This window comes from Oncorhynchus kisutch, linkage group LG17, assembly GCF_002021735.2.
Source record: "Oncorhynchus kisutch isolate 150728-3 linkage group LG17, Okis_V2, whole genome shotgun sequence".
NCBI classification, from domain to species: Eukaryota; Metazoa; Chordata; class Actinopteri; order Salmoniformes; family Salmonidae; genus Oncorhynchus; species Oncorhynchus kisutch.
In genome coordinates, this window is record NC_034190.2 from 34698456 (window position 1) to 34715492 (window position 17037).

General features: G+C 43.7%; 1 protein-coding gene across 1 annotated transcript; it reads right to left on the reverse strand.

Annotated features, from left to right (window-relative positions):
- Positions 1 to 5678: 5678 nt before the first annotated feature.
- On the reverse strand, positions 5679 to 13233 carry LOC109907556 (glyceraldehyde-3-phosphate dehydrogenase-like). The gene is made up of 12 exons (XM_020505592.2): positions 13150 to 13233; positions 12618 to 12663; positions 10886 to 10985; positions 10568 to 10677; positions 9026 to 9116; positions 8634 to 8749; positions 7601 to 7682; positions 7171 to 7322; positions 6867 to 6945; positions 6551 to 6634; positions 6107 to 6204; positions 5679 to 5987 (listed from the first exon to the last, which is right to left on the reverse strand). Exons 2-12 carry the CDS (start codon positions 12638 to 12640, stop codon positions 5918 to 5920), a joined length of 1005 nt encoding a protein of 334 aa, XP_020361181.1. The 5' UTR covers positions 12641 to 12663; positions 13150 to 13233; the 3' UTR covers positions 5679 to 5917.
- Positions 13234 to 17037: the final 3804 nt, after the last annotated feature.

The window sequence follows — 17037 nt, forward strand, 5'->3', positions numbered from 1 at the left end:
GGAGATAAGTCTCTTATGTGCTCCGACGTCCTCAAGTGACGCTGAGTGTGCCGTAAAACTCCTAAATTGTGAGCCATATTCGATTGAAATAAAGAATTGAAACAAAATAATTGAAACAAATAATAATGCTATTGGTGTTAAACACACATGATATCAATTAAAAGTGTCGGGAAATTCACTCAAGCCAAGCAGTAGCCTATCCAAAGTGAGGATGTCTATTGCCGGTTTACTCCAGTCATGGCGGTAGTTAAAAACCGCAGTACCCTGTTTATTTCTGCCTGGCCCTCGTCTTGACTGCTTGTTTACATCAGCAAAGATCGTGTGTAAAGTTCTCTGCTCATATTGTCTAAAAGCTATGGGCTACTACTGGTTTATTGGAATTTTTGGGCCGTGTTTTGTGCAAAAGTAAGCCTCCACTTAGTTGAAATATATGCTACACATGTACATATACCCCCCAGTTATTCACTGGTAATATAACAATTGCTCACTCACTGAAAATCTAGATATACCCTTGAAACATGCTCAGATACCATTAGTTTGAAAAATAAAATAATCCCTCACAGTTTTGATCCTTTAAAAACACATTCACAAAATGCATTTTTTTTGTCAAATCCCTTTCATTTTAAAATTACACAGAATACATGGAATTATAATGAACATGAACATATGCAGTAGTTGTCAAAAGTTTGGACACACCCACTTATTCAAGGGGTTTCCCTTATTTTTTACATCGTAGAATAATAGTGAAGACATCAAAATGATGAAAAAACACATATGGAATCGTGTAGTAAACAAAAAAAGTGTTAAACAAATCAAAATATATGTTATATTTGAGATTCTTCAAAGTAGTCACCTTGTACCTTGATGGCAGCTTTGCGCACTCTTGGCATTCTCTCAACCAGCTTCATGAGGTAGTCACCTGGAATGCATTTCAATGAACAGGTGTGCCTTGTTAAAAGTTAATTTGTGGAATTTCTTTCCTTCTTAATGCATTTGAGCCAATCAGTTGTGTTTTGACAAGGTAGGGATGGTACACAGAAGATTTGGTAAACGACCAAGTCCATATTATGGCAAAAACAGCTCAAATAATAAGAGAAATTACAGTCCATCATTACTTTAAGACATGTAGGTCAGTCAATCAAGAACCTTGAAAGTTTCTTCAAGTGCAGTTGCAAAAACCATCAAGCGCTATGATGAAACTGGCTCTCATGAGGACCGCCACAGGAATGGAAGACCCAGAGTTACCACTGCTGCAGAAGATACATTCATTAGATTGCAGCCCAAATAAATGCTTCAGACTTCAAGTAACAGACACATCTCAACATCAACTGTTCAGAGGAGACTGCTTGAATCAGGCCTTTATGGTTGAATTCCTGCAAAGAAACCACTACTAAAGGACACCAATAAGAAGAAAATACTTGATTGGGCCAAGAAACACGAGCAATGGACATTACACCAGTGGAAATCTGACTCCAAATTTGAGATTTTTGGTTCCAACAGCCTTGTCTTTGTGAGACACAGAGTAGGTGAACGGATGATCCCCGCATGTGTGGTTCCTACTGTGAACCATGGAGGTGGTGGTGTTGGGGTTCTTTATTGGTGACACTGTCAGTGATTTATTTAGAATTCAAGGCCCACTTAACCAGCATGGCTACCACAGGATTCTGCAGCAATGCGCCATCCCATCTGGTTTGCGCTTAGTGGGACTATAATTTGTTTTTCAACAGGACAATATCCCAAAACACACCTACAGACTGTGGAAGGGCTATTTGACCAAGGAGGAGAGTGGTGGAGTGCTGCATCAGATGACCTGGCCAATCACCCAACCTCAACCCACTTGAGATGGTTTGGGATGAGTTGGACTGCAGAGTGAAGGAAAAGCAGCCAAGAAGTGCTCAGCATATGTGGGATCTCCTTCAAGACTGTTGGAAAAGCATTCCTCATGAAGCTGGTTGAGAGAATGCCAAGTGTGCAAAGCTGTCAACAAGGCAAAGGGTGGCTACTTTGAAGAATCTAAAATATAAAATATATTTAGATCTGTTTAACACTTTTTGTGTTACTACATGATTCCATATGTGTGATTTCATGTTTTTGATGTCTTCACTATTATTCTAGTGTATAAAACAGTAAAAATAAAGAAAAACCCTTGAAGGAGCATTAGACTGAAATAAAACTGGAATGGAAATAACCAACACGTCACTTTTCAGATGAGCCATTATCCCTAATAATGGTTGTAATTTCAATGCACAGTTCTCCAACAAGTGTAACGTAAGTGAATTACATGTATTGGTATTGGAAAGAGTTGAGGTTAGGGGAATTCCCAAAAGACCCCAGAAAAATGAGAATTCCATGGGGATAATCTAAGAGTTCTTGGAGTAGAAAGACCTCCAATGTCAGGGACGTTGTTGCTGATCATCAAGCGCTGATGCGCCATTACGTGATTTCCTCTCGTTTGGTAGAGGACGGCTGAAATATGGGAAAATAACATTTATTTTATTTGACCATTTTGACACATACATAAAAGTTGTGCATATATCCAAGGTTAAGTGTTGAATGTTGTACTTGGTCACTTGGATGAATGGAGAGAAGAGCATGACTTGCTGACAGGCCACGCCCTCTTATTGTGGACAGATCGCTGTTGTTCATGAACTCCTGCCGCATCTTGTGTAGATCTCACCCCAGCATCTTTTCTAATGTCAATCTCTGGCCTGCCATCCACTGAAATGTCAGAAGGAATTGTTACGGTTTTCTTCGGGTGAAAGAGAGTCGGACCACAATGCAGCGTGGTTAATACGATACATGTTTAATGACGAATAAACACGACAATACAAAAACAACAAACGGACCGTGAAAACCTATCTGGTGACAACTAACACAAAGACAGGAACAATCACCCAAAGAATATGGCTGCCTAAATATGGTTCCCAATCAGAGACAATGAGAATCACCTGCCTCTGGTTGAGAACCGCCTCAGGCAACCATAGACTTTGCTAGAACACCCCACTAAACCACAATCCCAAAACCTACGAAAAAACCCCATACATAAACACAACACAAAATAAACCCATGTCACACCCTGGCCAGACCAAATGAATATAGAAAACACAAAATACTAAGACCAGGGCGTGACAGAACCCCCCCCCCCCCCAAGGTGCGGACTCCCGGCCACACACTTAAACCCATAGGGGAGGGTCCGGGTGGGCGTCTGTCCACGGCACCTCAGGACGAGTATGGAGCGCTGACCCAGGTGCCATCAAATCCCCGACACGCTCCGTCGGGCGAATATCGTATCTAAAGCACCAACCTAGCAACTCCCTCATAACGCTCTCCTCCACTTTCCCCATTAACTCCTTCAGTCTCTGCTTCACTCACCTCCAACACCAGCTCTGGTTCTGGTCTCCTCCTTGGCTCCTCACGATAAACAGGGGGAGTTGGCTCAGGTCTGAACCCTGACTCTGCCACACTCTCCCTGAGCCCCCCCCCAATACATTTTTGGGGCTGACTCTCGGGCTTCCATCCGCGTCGCCGTGCTGCCTCTTCATACCTGCGCCTTTCCGCTTTTCGCCGCCTCCAGTTCTTCTTTGGGGTGGCGATATTCTCCAGGCTGTGTCCAGGGTCCTTTTCCGTCCAATATCTCCTCCCACGTCCAGAAGTCCTGTGATCGCTGCTCCTCACGATAAACAGGGGGAGTTGGCTCAGGTTTGAACCCTGACTCTCCCTGAGCCCCCCCCCCCCAAGACATTTTTGGGGCTGACTCTCGGGCTTCCTTCTGCGCCGCCGTGCTTGTCTCTTCGACTCCATTCTCCTATAGCCCTCTTCACACTGCTCCAGCGAATCCCAGGCGGGCTCCGGCACTCTCTCTGGGTCGACCGCCCACCTGTCTATTTCCTCCCAAGTCATATATTCCAACCTTGGTTGCTCCTGCTGCCGCTGCCTGTCACCACGCTGCTTGGTCCTGGTGTGGTGGGTGATTCTGTTACGGTTTTCTTCGGGTGAAAGAGAGTCGGACCAAAATGCAGCATGGTTAATACGATACATGTTTAATGACGAATAAACACGACAATACAAAAACAACAAACGGAACGTGAAAACCTATTTGGTGACAACTAACACAAAGACAGGAACAATCACCCACGAAATACTCAAAGAATATGGCTGCCTAAATATGGTTCCCAATCAGAGACAACGAGAATCACCTGCCTCTGATTGAGAACCGCCTCAGGCAACCATAGACTTTGCTAGAACACCCCACTAAGCCACAATCCCAAAACCTACGAAAAACCCCCATACATAAACACAACACAAAATAAACCCATGTCACACCCTGGCCAGACCAAATGAATATAGAAAACACAAAATACTAAGACCAGGGCGTGACAGGAATGAAATATTCACTAAGATCATCTTCCAATAGCATTTTGAACGTGTACTGTGTGTGTACAGTATGTCCCCCACAGGAATCGACCTAGGCATTAAAATCAGACTTATGCATCCTAGTGTAACAGGAAGAGATATTCACAGTTGGAAATGGAGGATGTTGCACTATTCTCAATGGTGGTTGTCACTGTCCTGGTAGAATTGTGTATACTGACTTGTAATTGGGGAAAATGGTGTTCTCTCAAAGGTGGTGGTGGTGGTCTTTGGTGTAGTAAACTTGTCAGTATTTAACATACTTGAAGTTATGGATGTTGGTATCTTGTCAGTAGTTGTTTTGTTACATTGGTCCTGTCCTGAACAAGTGAAGGGGCAGAAACAAACATAAAGGGATAGTTTTCTACAGAAAGCCATGTGAAGCAAGCAATGCATGCCTGCCATGCTTCTATATATTTTTTTCCCAAAATTGCTGAGAAATATTTAAATCCAAATTATATTGTCACAATATCACCACGTTTTTGGGAGATAAATGTTTGTCTACCTGTTCGAACACAAAATCAATTAGGATTGCAGTAAAAACCTGGAAAACTACCCCTTTAAGTGGGTGCACTCATTTTCCACAGTGACAATGTCAATTTGACCGACCTGTGTTAGGGGAGTGGACATAGGCAGTAAGACCTTGAATGGAGGAAAGTGCTTCTTCCTCCTCAACATGCAGGGCTGTGGGTACAGGAGCCATGACTTTCTTTGCTTTGACTTGTGGATGTGGCATTGGTAGGAGCAGCTGTGGTCGGGCTGGAAGAGGGTTTTCCCAACATTATCTTCCACCTCTATGAGACACAGAAAGAGCGCAAGATGGGGCATGTCAAACCCATTTAGCCTTCAAATTTAAAAGGCACAATCTAACTTTGGCAATAAGACGAAGACACACCCATTCATGTAATATTTACGATTTCCCCATTCCCCAAAATGGTTTCAGTTAAAAAGGTTCTTAAAAAAAGTTACACCCACTTCTGAAGAACTCAATCACTCCTCAGAAACGGTATACTTTCACTTTCCACTAGGTGTTGATAGGCAAGATAAGTCCGTCTACACTTCTCTTGTCAACATCATTTTAAAACTCAGACTTGAGTAAATGGGAACATTTTAGCATGCCATTCATGGTCCAAATGTTTTACAGCCTCTGTTGAGCTGTAATGAAACGTACCCTGAATAACAAGTTTGATTCACAGAAATAAAAAATGTAAACAGATCTAAATTCATGCGTGGTGAACAATTCATGCATTTACAAGATGTGCGACTGAGACGATTACATTTTTTTTTGTTCAGAAACAAATTACTTTTATTGTGAACTAAGGCACAGGAATATTCTGCAGGCAAAAATCAGACTCAGTCTTCTGAACAGAACAGAGGTGTGACATATTATAAAACATTGCTATAGACTTTACTGGTTCCTTCTCTGGCGGAGGACTGTTTGGATGTCCGTTCAGGAGAAGGAAGAGGCCATGGGGGGGGGGGGGGGTGGAGGTGTGTTGTGGAAACATTACTCTTTGAGTGCCATGTGCAGACACAAGTCAATGACGCGGTTGCTATAGCCATACTCATTGTCGTACCTATGGGAGAGGGAGCAAGAGGAAGGAGTCTTTATAATGTATATAAATACTCAATTATAATATTGATTGTGTGTGTGTGTTGGGGGGGGGGGGGGGTGTAGGTCTAGATAGATAAATACCATGAGACCAGCTTGACAAAGTGGTCGTTGAGTGCAATGCCTGCCCCGGCGTCGAAGATTGAGGAACGTTTGTCGCCGTTGAAGTCTGTGGACACCACCTGAGGGGGGAGAGCAACAGGCTTTAGGCTCATTATGTGAAAAACTGAATTGAACCACCAGTTAACAATCACTCTACTGCTCCCTAGTGTTTGAACTCAGGTATTGTATCATATGACCTTGAGGCTCAGTGCATGAGTGTAAAGAAAGCTTGGGCCCTGTTGATGTACTCTTAAATTGCATCCTTCCTTATTTCCTTCTTTGTGGTCATCACTGACATGACAGCAACACAGAACCTTACTCACAGCTACCAAATCATGCTAGATCAGATTTCTGAAAGTATGGAAGTATGGAATGGAATGCATTTTATAGTATTCAAGCAGGGTCTTGGAATGGGAAAATATTTACTTGGTCCTCCGTGTATCCCAGAATTCCCTTCATGGGTCCTTTGGAGGCCTCCTTGATGACTCTCTTGATCTCTTCATAAGGGGCCTGAGGCAGACAGGAGAAAACATTAAAATGTAGAACAATGTAACCAAAAGGAGACAAATGCCTGTTGCATGTTATGTTGACAGTAAGGAAATGTGCAAAAACAAGGGTAGCTTGTCGGTGGGTTGGAAGCATGGGCAAGAGGAATTAGCTATTCAGAGTCGCTTTACTTGTGTATAACATTCATTTCAATAAAACACATCAATCAGCAGAGAGAGGTGAATGGGAGACTTACAGCCTTCTCAAGACGGACAGTCAGGTCAACCACGGACACATTGGGAGTGGGGACACGGAAGGCCATGCCGGTCAGCTTGCTGTGGGTCATGAAGTTCAGTTAAATCTACATTCTGGGATTGAATTTAAAAAATAATGACAGCCCTGGTTTTGATATACAGCCAAGGGATGGGGCTAGGGAAATGTAAAAGCTTTGCAATATTCAGATGCCACCCTTGGTGAAAAGCACAATACAAATCCCATCCATTATCACCATGGTCGTAAAACCTCCATTACGAAACCAGTGGCCCCGGATTGGTTCATACCCATTCAGCTCGGGGATAACCTTGCTCACGGCCTTGGCGGCGCCGGTGGAGGCGGGGATAATGTTCTGGCTGGCACCACGTCCATCTCTCCACAGCTTACCGGAGGGCCCGTCAACGGTCTTCTGTGTGGCTGTGACGGCGTGAACTGTGCTCTGTGGGAAGAAACAAGTGATATAGATGTTAGTCTATGTGAGGTGTTGTTCATTAGGCACCAAACAGGAAGTTACTATCTGAACTAATAAGAAAACCTAATTTAAAATTTTTTTCTCCATTGTGTACCCTAAGGAACACAACCCAGGGCTTGTGCAGAGCAGCAACATGAATGTTGTAAGCATTAGCATGTATATTGACGTCTCCACCAGTGTTGACTCACTTTTTACCGCCACAGCCCAGTCCCTGTGGTAATTGTGCTGTTTGAATCCATTCTTACCATGAGACCCTCAATGATGCCGAAGTTGTCGTTGATAACCTTGGCGATGGGAGCCAGGCAGTTAGTTGTGCAGGAGGCGTTGCTGTGAGGACATGACATCATTATCAATAATAAATCAACATGCGCCCACTCGGAAAAGACGCTACGCCACTTAAACCTCAACGTCCACTGTTACGCCGACTACAAGATCAGCATATTCAAGCCACTCCTCCACCCGCCTTTGAACCACATTAAATCCTGCCTCTCTGAAACAAACCTGGACGCAACACAACTTTCCCTTTCCGCTGGTGTATTCTTCCAGTCCAAACTCCAGAGTTTTGGCAACAGGGTCTTTTCTACAGCTACACCCAGGGTCTAGAACTTCTCGCCACCAGTCCTCCTAGTCCTGTCTAAACCTTCCCATAACTCCCACTCCACCTCAGTTCTTTCAAATTTTCTTGTTTGTTTCGTCTTGCCGTTTCCTTCATTGCCTTTTAGAAAAGCGGCATATAAGAACCATTCTTAATAATATGACAGCGCCACAAACGTTTAGTAATTTAACATTGTGCCACACAGACATAAAGTAATAATTTAAAGAGCTGCAACCTGTATAAAAACCAATAGTTTTCCATGTTATCCAGTCTGATTTGTTGTTTTCTTACCTCAAGAGGAGACATGCGGCTGCCATATAATGTCAATACAAGGTCTATGGAAATCCCTGTGACGTAAACAACGCGTGGAATGCGAGTACACACAATTTGACAAAATGGTGGAAAACAGTTCTGTTCCAAAAATCTGTCAAACACCCTCTCTAGCGATATTGTCCCGATGTTTTCAGGCCACGTTTCGTACTCGCATTCTCAGTAAGACAGAGGGAGGGTTTATGACCTGCAGGAACAGAGTGAGTGTGTGTTTCAGTGATTGTTTGTACAAGTAACATATCACTATGTGGCAGGACTGTTTGTACAAGTATCATATCACTATGTGGCAGGACTGTTTGTACGTGTCACACGGCTCCTTTAAAATATTGGTATGGTGGAGGGGAGTGGCTTACCTGACAACCTTCAGGGAGTTATCGTAATGATGGTGGTTGACTCCCATCACGAACATGGGGGCATCGGCGCTGGGGGCGGAGATGATGACCCTCTTGGCACCTCCCTGCAGGTGAGCCTATGGTGGGGTGAGAGGGCAAAGGGTACGTTTGTGTAACAACAAATACACAGCATCAAGGCTGCCTTGCTTGGTTCAGTCACATACAGCCGATGATATGCAAAATTGGTAGTCTGGAGGCGATTAAAACAATTTAAAACATGAAAATATATACAGCACTGTGCTTACTCACTGCTCACCCACAATATTATAGCCATGAAGTATTAAAACAATTTCTCACAGAATTCAAGTATAGACCGTTCCTACTTCCTGCTGCTAGTGAAGAGCGGTACTTACAGAGGCCTTGTCGATGGTGGTGAACACACCAGTAGACTCAACAACGTAGTCAGCGCCAGCGTCGCCCCACTTGATCTGGGAAGGGTCCCTCCTGAAGATGGCAAAGAGATGGAAGTTAGGATTATACCACAAAATCAGGGTTAGAATTACAGGGGTCCTATATACTCCCATAGCAATGCAGGGATGGGTTCACCTGTATAAGGAGTTGGTCCCCCTTTACTGCTATAACAGCCTCCACTCTTCTGGGAAGGCTTTCCACTAGATGTTAGAACATTACTGCGGGGACTTGCTTCCATTCAGCCACAAAAGCATTAGCGAGGTCAGGCACTGATGTAGTGCGATTAGGCCTGGCTCGTCATTGGCATTCCAATTCATCCCAAAGGTGTTCGATGGGGTTGAGGTCAGGGCTCTGTGCAGGCCAGTCAAGTTCTTCCACACCGATCTCGACAAGCATTTCTGTATGGGTCTCGCTTTGTGCACGGGGGCATTGTCATGCTGAAACAGGAACTTCCCCAAACTGTTGCCTCAAAGTTGGAAGCACAGAATTGTCTAGAACGTATGTATGCTGTAGCGTTAAGATTTCCCTTTACTGGAACCAAGGGGCCTAGCCCGAACCATGAAAAACAGCCCCAGACCATTATTCTTCCTCCAAACTCTACAGTTGGCACTATGCATTTGGGCAAGTAGCATTCTCCTGCCAACAGCCAAACCCAGATTCGTCTGTCGGAATGCTAGATGTAGAAGTGTGATTCATTACTCCAGAGAACACGTTTCCACTGCTCCAGATTTCAATGTCGGCGAGCTTTACACCACTCCGGCTGACGCTTGGCATTGCACATGGTGATCTTAGGTGTGGGTGGCTGCTCGGCCATGGAAACACATTTCATGAAGCTCCCAACGAACAGTTCTTGTGCTGATGTTGCCTGCAGAGGCAGTTTGGAACTCTGTAGTAAGTGTTGCAACCGAGGACAGATGATTTTTACGAGCTTCAGCACTCGGCGGTCCCGTTCTGTGAGCTTGTGGCCTACCACATCGCGGCTGAGCCGTTGTTGCTCCTAGACGTTTCCACTTCGCAATAACAGCACTTACAGTTGACCGGGGAAGCTCTAGCACAGCAGAAACGTTATGAACTGACTTGTTGGAAAGGTGGCGTCCTAGTACAGTGCCACATCGAAAGTCACTGAGCTCTTCAGTAAGGCCATTCTACTGCCACTGTTTGTCTATAGAGATTGCATGGCTGTGTGCTCAATTTTTTTAAAACACCTCTGTCAGCAACAGGCGTGGCTGAAATAGCCGAATCCACTCATTTGAAGGGGTATCCACATACCTTGTATACATGGTCTAGCCTACTGCTAAGGCATTCCCAAGAGTCAATGTGAATGTTTAAGACACCAAATACTCATATTGCCAGAAGTAGTATATAACCCATCAATTTGATTCTGCACAAAACAGTGTCTCAGAAACATTGTCATTTCAAACCATGCACAAAATAAGCCAATGAATGCAGCTGGAGCATTAGTAAAGAAAAGGAAAAACACCTACTCATGGAAAAGTGTGATGTGCAGGTTGCCAATGATCAGCTTGCCATTCTCTTGTCTCACTTCACTGTGCTTCCATACACCGTGAGTGGAGTCATACTTGAACATGTAGACCTATGGAACAACAACCTTTAGAGAAGTGTTGAATATGAGAACAGCAAACCTGTGCACCTGAGATTTTTCTAGAGTTTAACCCAAAATAAGGAAGAAAAAAAACTGACCCACTCAAGGTCTGACTTTGGTAAAAATATGTTTACATCTCTCCCTCAATTTCAGTAACCTATATTTTGGTATATTAAGCAATAGGCTATATAATGTTCACCATGTAGTCCAGGTCAATGAAGGGGTCGTTGATTGCGACGACATTGACTTCACCGCTCTTGGCAGCGGCACGGGTCACCAGGCGCCCGATACGCCCAAATCTGAGAAGAGAAAAATCAGTCTTAATTCATATATAAGCAAATCCATATCACACACACTATACCAGCAGGTGGCAGCAGCCATGTGACGCAGGTAGACACACCAACACCAAAAATGAGTCCTGCACACAAGGGTCAACATATGGCTTAGCAAAGGAGTCAAAGTTCATCAGAAAGGAGTTAAAAAACATCAGAAAGAACACAAGGCAAAAAAATTAAGGTTTTGGTGAGGTGTTCTGGCAAAAAAATACCTTGTTATCAATTTCCTTTAACAAGTCATTTAATTCTGATCAACAAAGTTACATCATACTATACTTCAAACCGTTTTGGAACTGCGAACAGTCAGCATGATCTTTTAGTCAGTCATTAGACATAATTTAGTTTCCATACTTAGGAGTGAAATATCAATCTCCAGGTCGCAGCGTTTCGTCTTTCAAGTGGGCACAGTAAAACTGTTAGGTTGATTTTGGGAAAGGGTCTATCATAACAAACTTTAATCTTCCTGCAGTTTAGTGACAGCTGACTATTGGTCAAATAAAAGGTTAGAGGAATAGGATCGGTGTAAGAGTTCCTCCAAACTGTCTCGCTGTGACCTCTGAACTTCAGCTGAAAAGGTTAGCAGGATATTATTAGATGGGTAGAATAAAGGAATGTGACAGCTGAGGAGAGGAAAGATACAAGAGTGCTGCAAAGAGGCGTTGTGACAACCAAACCATAAATAAGAAGAGGATGGTAAGTGGCCAGACCAGGGAGGTGTTGAAACACACCATAGCAACAACAATAAAAAAGTGCAACGAAAAATGAAAATAAGCATTCATTGGACAAGTTCAGGTAGTCCCTTCTCATTTCGGCCTGTATGCTTCTGTTTCGTTTCTAGTGAAAGCTGTACAACCCAGGCTTGTGAATTTGAGAGCAAGCGCCTATGGCAGGGACCATCAACTAGACTCAGCCGCAGGCTTTGTTTTCTTGAGCGGGTGTTCAGGGGCCCGGAACATAATTAAAAATAACTGCAAGAAGCCCAAACGGATATAATATTGAAGTAAAACTTGCTTACATTTGTATACGATCACATACTGTGTATATCTCTCTATTACGCGTGGGAATACTTTGGAACAGATTTCCTAAAGTAAAATCACTTGGAGCTGATTTTCTGGTGTTTTTACAGTCTTTTTATGTCCAACAACAAACATTCATACATACATATATTTTTTTGAAAACTTGGAGCGACACCCAAAAAGAAAAAGTCACCCGCAGGCCGGCCGCCAGTTGGGGAACCCTGGACTATGGCATGTACAGTACAGAAGTACAATGCAGTCCAGGGTCTATCCTGTGACCCGATCCTGTCAACAGAGAGTTCTTATGTTCTCTTTAAGACAATACAATTTCAAATACTCTAAATTTGCCCAGTGACAGAAGCAGACACACCCCCAACTAAAATGTAATTAAACATTTTTTTTTTAAAGTCATAATGCAGGGTCCAGCAGTTTGGTCAGGCTTATGAACTTGAGAGCAAGCACCTATGGAATGTACAGTAGAGAAGTGCAATGCCGCCCAGGGTATTAACTTGTCACTTGATCCTGTCAGCAGCCTGTTAAGTTAAAATATATCATTTAAAAGATAAAATATGCAACTTACCCATTGATTCCAATCTTCACCATTCTGCCTGATCTGGTCTAGTTCGCTGAAGGTAAAACAAAAATAATAGGTCATTAACTTGTGTTACAAAGCCCAGCACAGTATGAACATGAGGCAAAATTTGAATAAGCAACTAAAATCATCTATGTACAACAACACATTAAGCATCACTGATTAACCGTCACTATAGAAAGAATCTAGCAGTGTTAGATACAAATCTATTTTGTGGCATCAATAGAATCCCAAGAATTGCACAATGCATACCTGACATTAGAATAGAAGAGCCCAAAATAGTTGTTCACCTAAAATACTCAACTATTCATGCCACGTAGGCTAATTTATTCTCTCTCATCTACACACATTGTAGCCTGCATCTATACAAATTTTTGTCATACAAGACATCTATTCAAAACGCCAGGTAGGACTCAACCTGCCGAAGTGTAAATTGCCACAAAAAAACAACGCATAATTCTACTATTAAATATCAAGTTGGCTATGAAGCCATAAAGAGGTTAATATCTTTGAAAAGTACCGTTTGTGAGTTGCTCTGTCCACAATGTCGGCAAGGTGCGCTCGCAATTTATGTTCCTATAGGGTCCATGGACACGCCCACACGTGAACACAAAGTCATGTGCACACGCCCCTTCAGAATGTCAAGCCACAGATGGATGGGGAGCCAAGGTCGTTGTCGCAATCGACACGAACATAAATTACAGAACAGGAAATTCATTTGAATGACACCCATCACTATTGATGTGATCATCTTGGCTACATTGCGTGTGGAATGAACTGGATGCATCTTGGCAAAAAAAAAAGAAGGAAGATTTGTATTTGGATTGATTTGATCATTCGATAATAATTGTATTAACCAGCTGTTTAACATGATCTTAATTTAAAGGCTATAATCTTTGGGAAAACATTTGAATATTATTTTTTTCCAGGGCATTGGGTGTGCTTGGCTGCAAGACAGTATGTTGCAATTGAAAAACAGTCGAAAGAACACGGGATGAAACCCAATGCTTCTTCGAGTGATAACAGTGGGTCCATCAATTGGCCTTTTCCCAAGGTAAGACCACAGCTGCCCTTGGACTTGTCTAAAGTCAAGCGGGCTCATATTCAGAGTATGACACTTTGAGCAGTGCTTGACTTGGACAGGAGCTCACCGTAGCTGAGTACCGGCACCTCAAATGTTCTCCTGCTTGAGCTCCTGTTCCTCCTATAGAATATGATCTCAAAAGTATTGTGGAGCTCCTGCACCTAATGTAAACAGTACCAGAACCCAAAATGAGTACCAGGAACATATTTCAGTCCAAGTCAACACTGACTTTGAGACATGATGTGGCATGTGATGTTCTGGTACCCATGGCTATGTGATATCCTGCATGTGTTGTAGGATGCCTGATTCCACAAGATACATTTAAACGTTATGCTATATTCCGAGAATTTGGATGTAAAGGCAACTAAAGTGTAGATACTGAATGTTATAGGTTCTTTATTACTTATCATGAACCGAAGCATCAATGTTCTCTGGACCAAAATAAACCCGGAGAGAGAGTGAGAGAGAGAGTGAGAGAGTGAGAGAGAGAGAAAGAGAGAGGACAGGGTGTGTGAGTCCATGTAAGAAGAAAAAAACAAAAGTCACTGGAGGTTGACATTTACAAGATCCTCTATAACCCCCTTCCTCGCCCCCAAGACAGGTGTGGATAGTGAGAGGATCTGTTAGTGCAAAACTAGTAGAGGCTACTACTACCATTACAGTAGGCTACTATGCATGCAGAATTTGAGTCTAATTGATTTCCTACGCACAAACAAAAATGATCTACGCAATTGCCATCACACCGCACACTGCACCGTCCCATCTGGACCAGAGGAATACCTATATAAGAATGTTTTTCAACATTCAACACCATAGTACCCTCCAAGCTCATCATTAAGCTTGAGGCCCTGGGTCTCAACCCCACCTTGTGCAATTGGGTCCTGGACTTCCTAACGGGCCGCCCCCTGGTGGTGAAGATAGGAAACAACATCTCCACTTCGCTGATCCTCAACACTGGGGTCCCACAAGGGTGCGTGCTCAGCCCCCTCATGTACTCCTTGTTCACCCATGACTGTGTGGCCATGCACGCCTCCAACTCAATCATCAAGTTTGCAGACGACACAACAGTAGTAGGCTTGATTAAGTTTTAATTTCCTCAGCGTACACATCACAGACAAACTGAAATGGACCACCCACACAGACAGTGTGGTGAAGAAGGCGCAACAATGCCTCTACAACCTCAGGAGGCTGACGAAATTTGCCTTGTCACCTAAATCCCTCACAAACATTTACAGATGCACAATTGAGAGCATCCTGTCGGGCTGTATCACCGCCTGGTATGGAAACTACACCGCCCACAACCGCAAGGCTCTCCAGAGGGTGGTGCAATCTGTACAACGCATCACCAGGGCAAACTACCTGCCCTCCAGGACACCTACAGCACCCGATGTCACAGGAAGGCCAAAAAGATCATCAAGGACAACAACCACCCGAGCCACTGCCTGTTCACTCCTTTACCATCCAGAAGGCGAGGGTCAGTACAGGTGCATCAAAGCTGGGACCGAGAGACTGAAAAACAGCTTCTATCTCAAGGCCATCAGGCTGTTAAACAGCCATCCCTAACACAGAGAGGTTGCTGCCTACATACAGACTTGATATCATTGGCCACTTTAATAATGCCACTTCAATGTTTACATATATTGCATTACTCATCTCATATGTATATACTGTATACTGCATCCTGCCTATGCTGCTCTGTCATTGCTCATCCATATATTTATATGTATGTATTCTTATTTCATTCCTTTACTTAGATTTGTGTGTATTAGGTAGTTGTTGTGGAATTGTTAGATTACATGTTAGATATTGCTGCACTGTCAGAACTAGAAGCACAAGCATTTTGCTACACTCGCAATAACATCTGCTAATCATGTGTACGTGACCAATATTTTTTGTATTTTTTTTTTAAGGTGGTGAAAGCGAGAGGCAGGCTGTGGGATCGAGGATAGCAGGCGTCACTTGAATGGTGAGTCTCTTGAGACTGTGCCTCGTTCCCTTGTTTCTCCCACGCTTCCTCCTGTTCTACTGCCCGTTAGGAATACCTGTTTAGAATTCCCCTGCTGGTGATCTCTGACACTCTCTTCATCTCTTTCTCATGCTCCCCCAAACTTTAACCTTGCTGCGGAAGATAGCAGAGCCATAAAATGGGGCAGGGTGAGCTACTTACTGTGCCCAGGCTGCAAGGCTCCTAGATAGAACAATAATATTACTAATACATCTAACTGATACAGTGATTTTTATCACATAAAGTATCTAAAACCCGCTTAAAAATCGACACAAAAAGGAAATGCAAATGTACTGTAGCATACAAAAACAGATATAAGAGATCAGGAAGGGAGTTGAGGCAGTTTGTCTTTGGGAGCATCTTAAGTCCGATGAGCAGAGGGAGGGAGCATCTCAGCCCCCTGTGACTGTCTGTAACTTTGAGTGACCTGAGTGACCAGGCCTCCCATTGGTCAATCCCTTTACAGCCTGCCCAGAAAATCCGCTCACCTCTCCCACTAGCCACGGTTTCCCAGCAGCAGATCAGAGTCTCCTGGCATACTATCCCCTGAGCTGCTCTCATAAAGTTGAGTGCGCATTCAAATGTATGTTTGGCATTGTTGTTCCGATCCTTGGCATTGGGTTGTGTTTGCACTGCCGCCTGTATACAGTTCGTTGTTATCTTAAAGCGGTCGTTGTTCTGCTGGGCGATTGTTAGTGTTTTTTATCATTCCATTCCAGCTGTACTTCCGTTTTATACTCATTATTTATGTTGTATTCGTTACATTCATGCATGTATTCCTACTTCTGAGTCAGGAGGATGTTTTTTTTATTACAGTCTTGTCATCCTGCAGAGGAATCTACGGTGGATCCAGAGTTGCTGCTGGAGGTTGGCCCAGGGCCAGGTAAAGATCCTGGGGCCAGGGCCGGCTGTGCTCCTCTCCCTGAGGGCTTTGGCACCACTGCTGATGCAGGGAAAGACGCCACAGTAGGAATCTGCCTGGCCGCAGCGGTGGCCACCATGGGCCTGCCATGGTTTCGGTCCAAGTCGTAACATGTCTCAATTAAAGCCCGAGGCAAATGTTTACATAGTGATTTGGATAGGAGCAATTTGGCTGAAGTCCTTCTGACATGTACAGCAACGCCTTCCAACTCTATTCCCGTAGGGTCAGATGTTGGCTCTCGCTCCAGCACCACTCTTCATACCGTAACTCATGACACGTCCGTTCAATATACATTTACAACTGAGTTATTTAGCAGATGCTCTTATGCAGAGCGGCTTACAGTCCCCGCATTCCACTTTTCAAGGGAAAACAACCACATATCTTAATCATTGCAAGT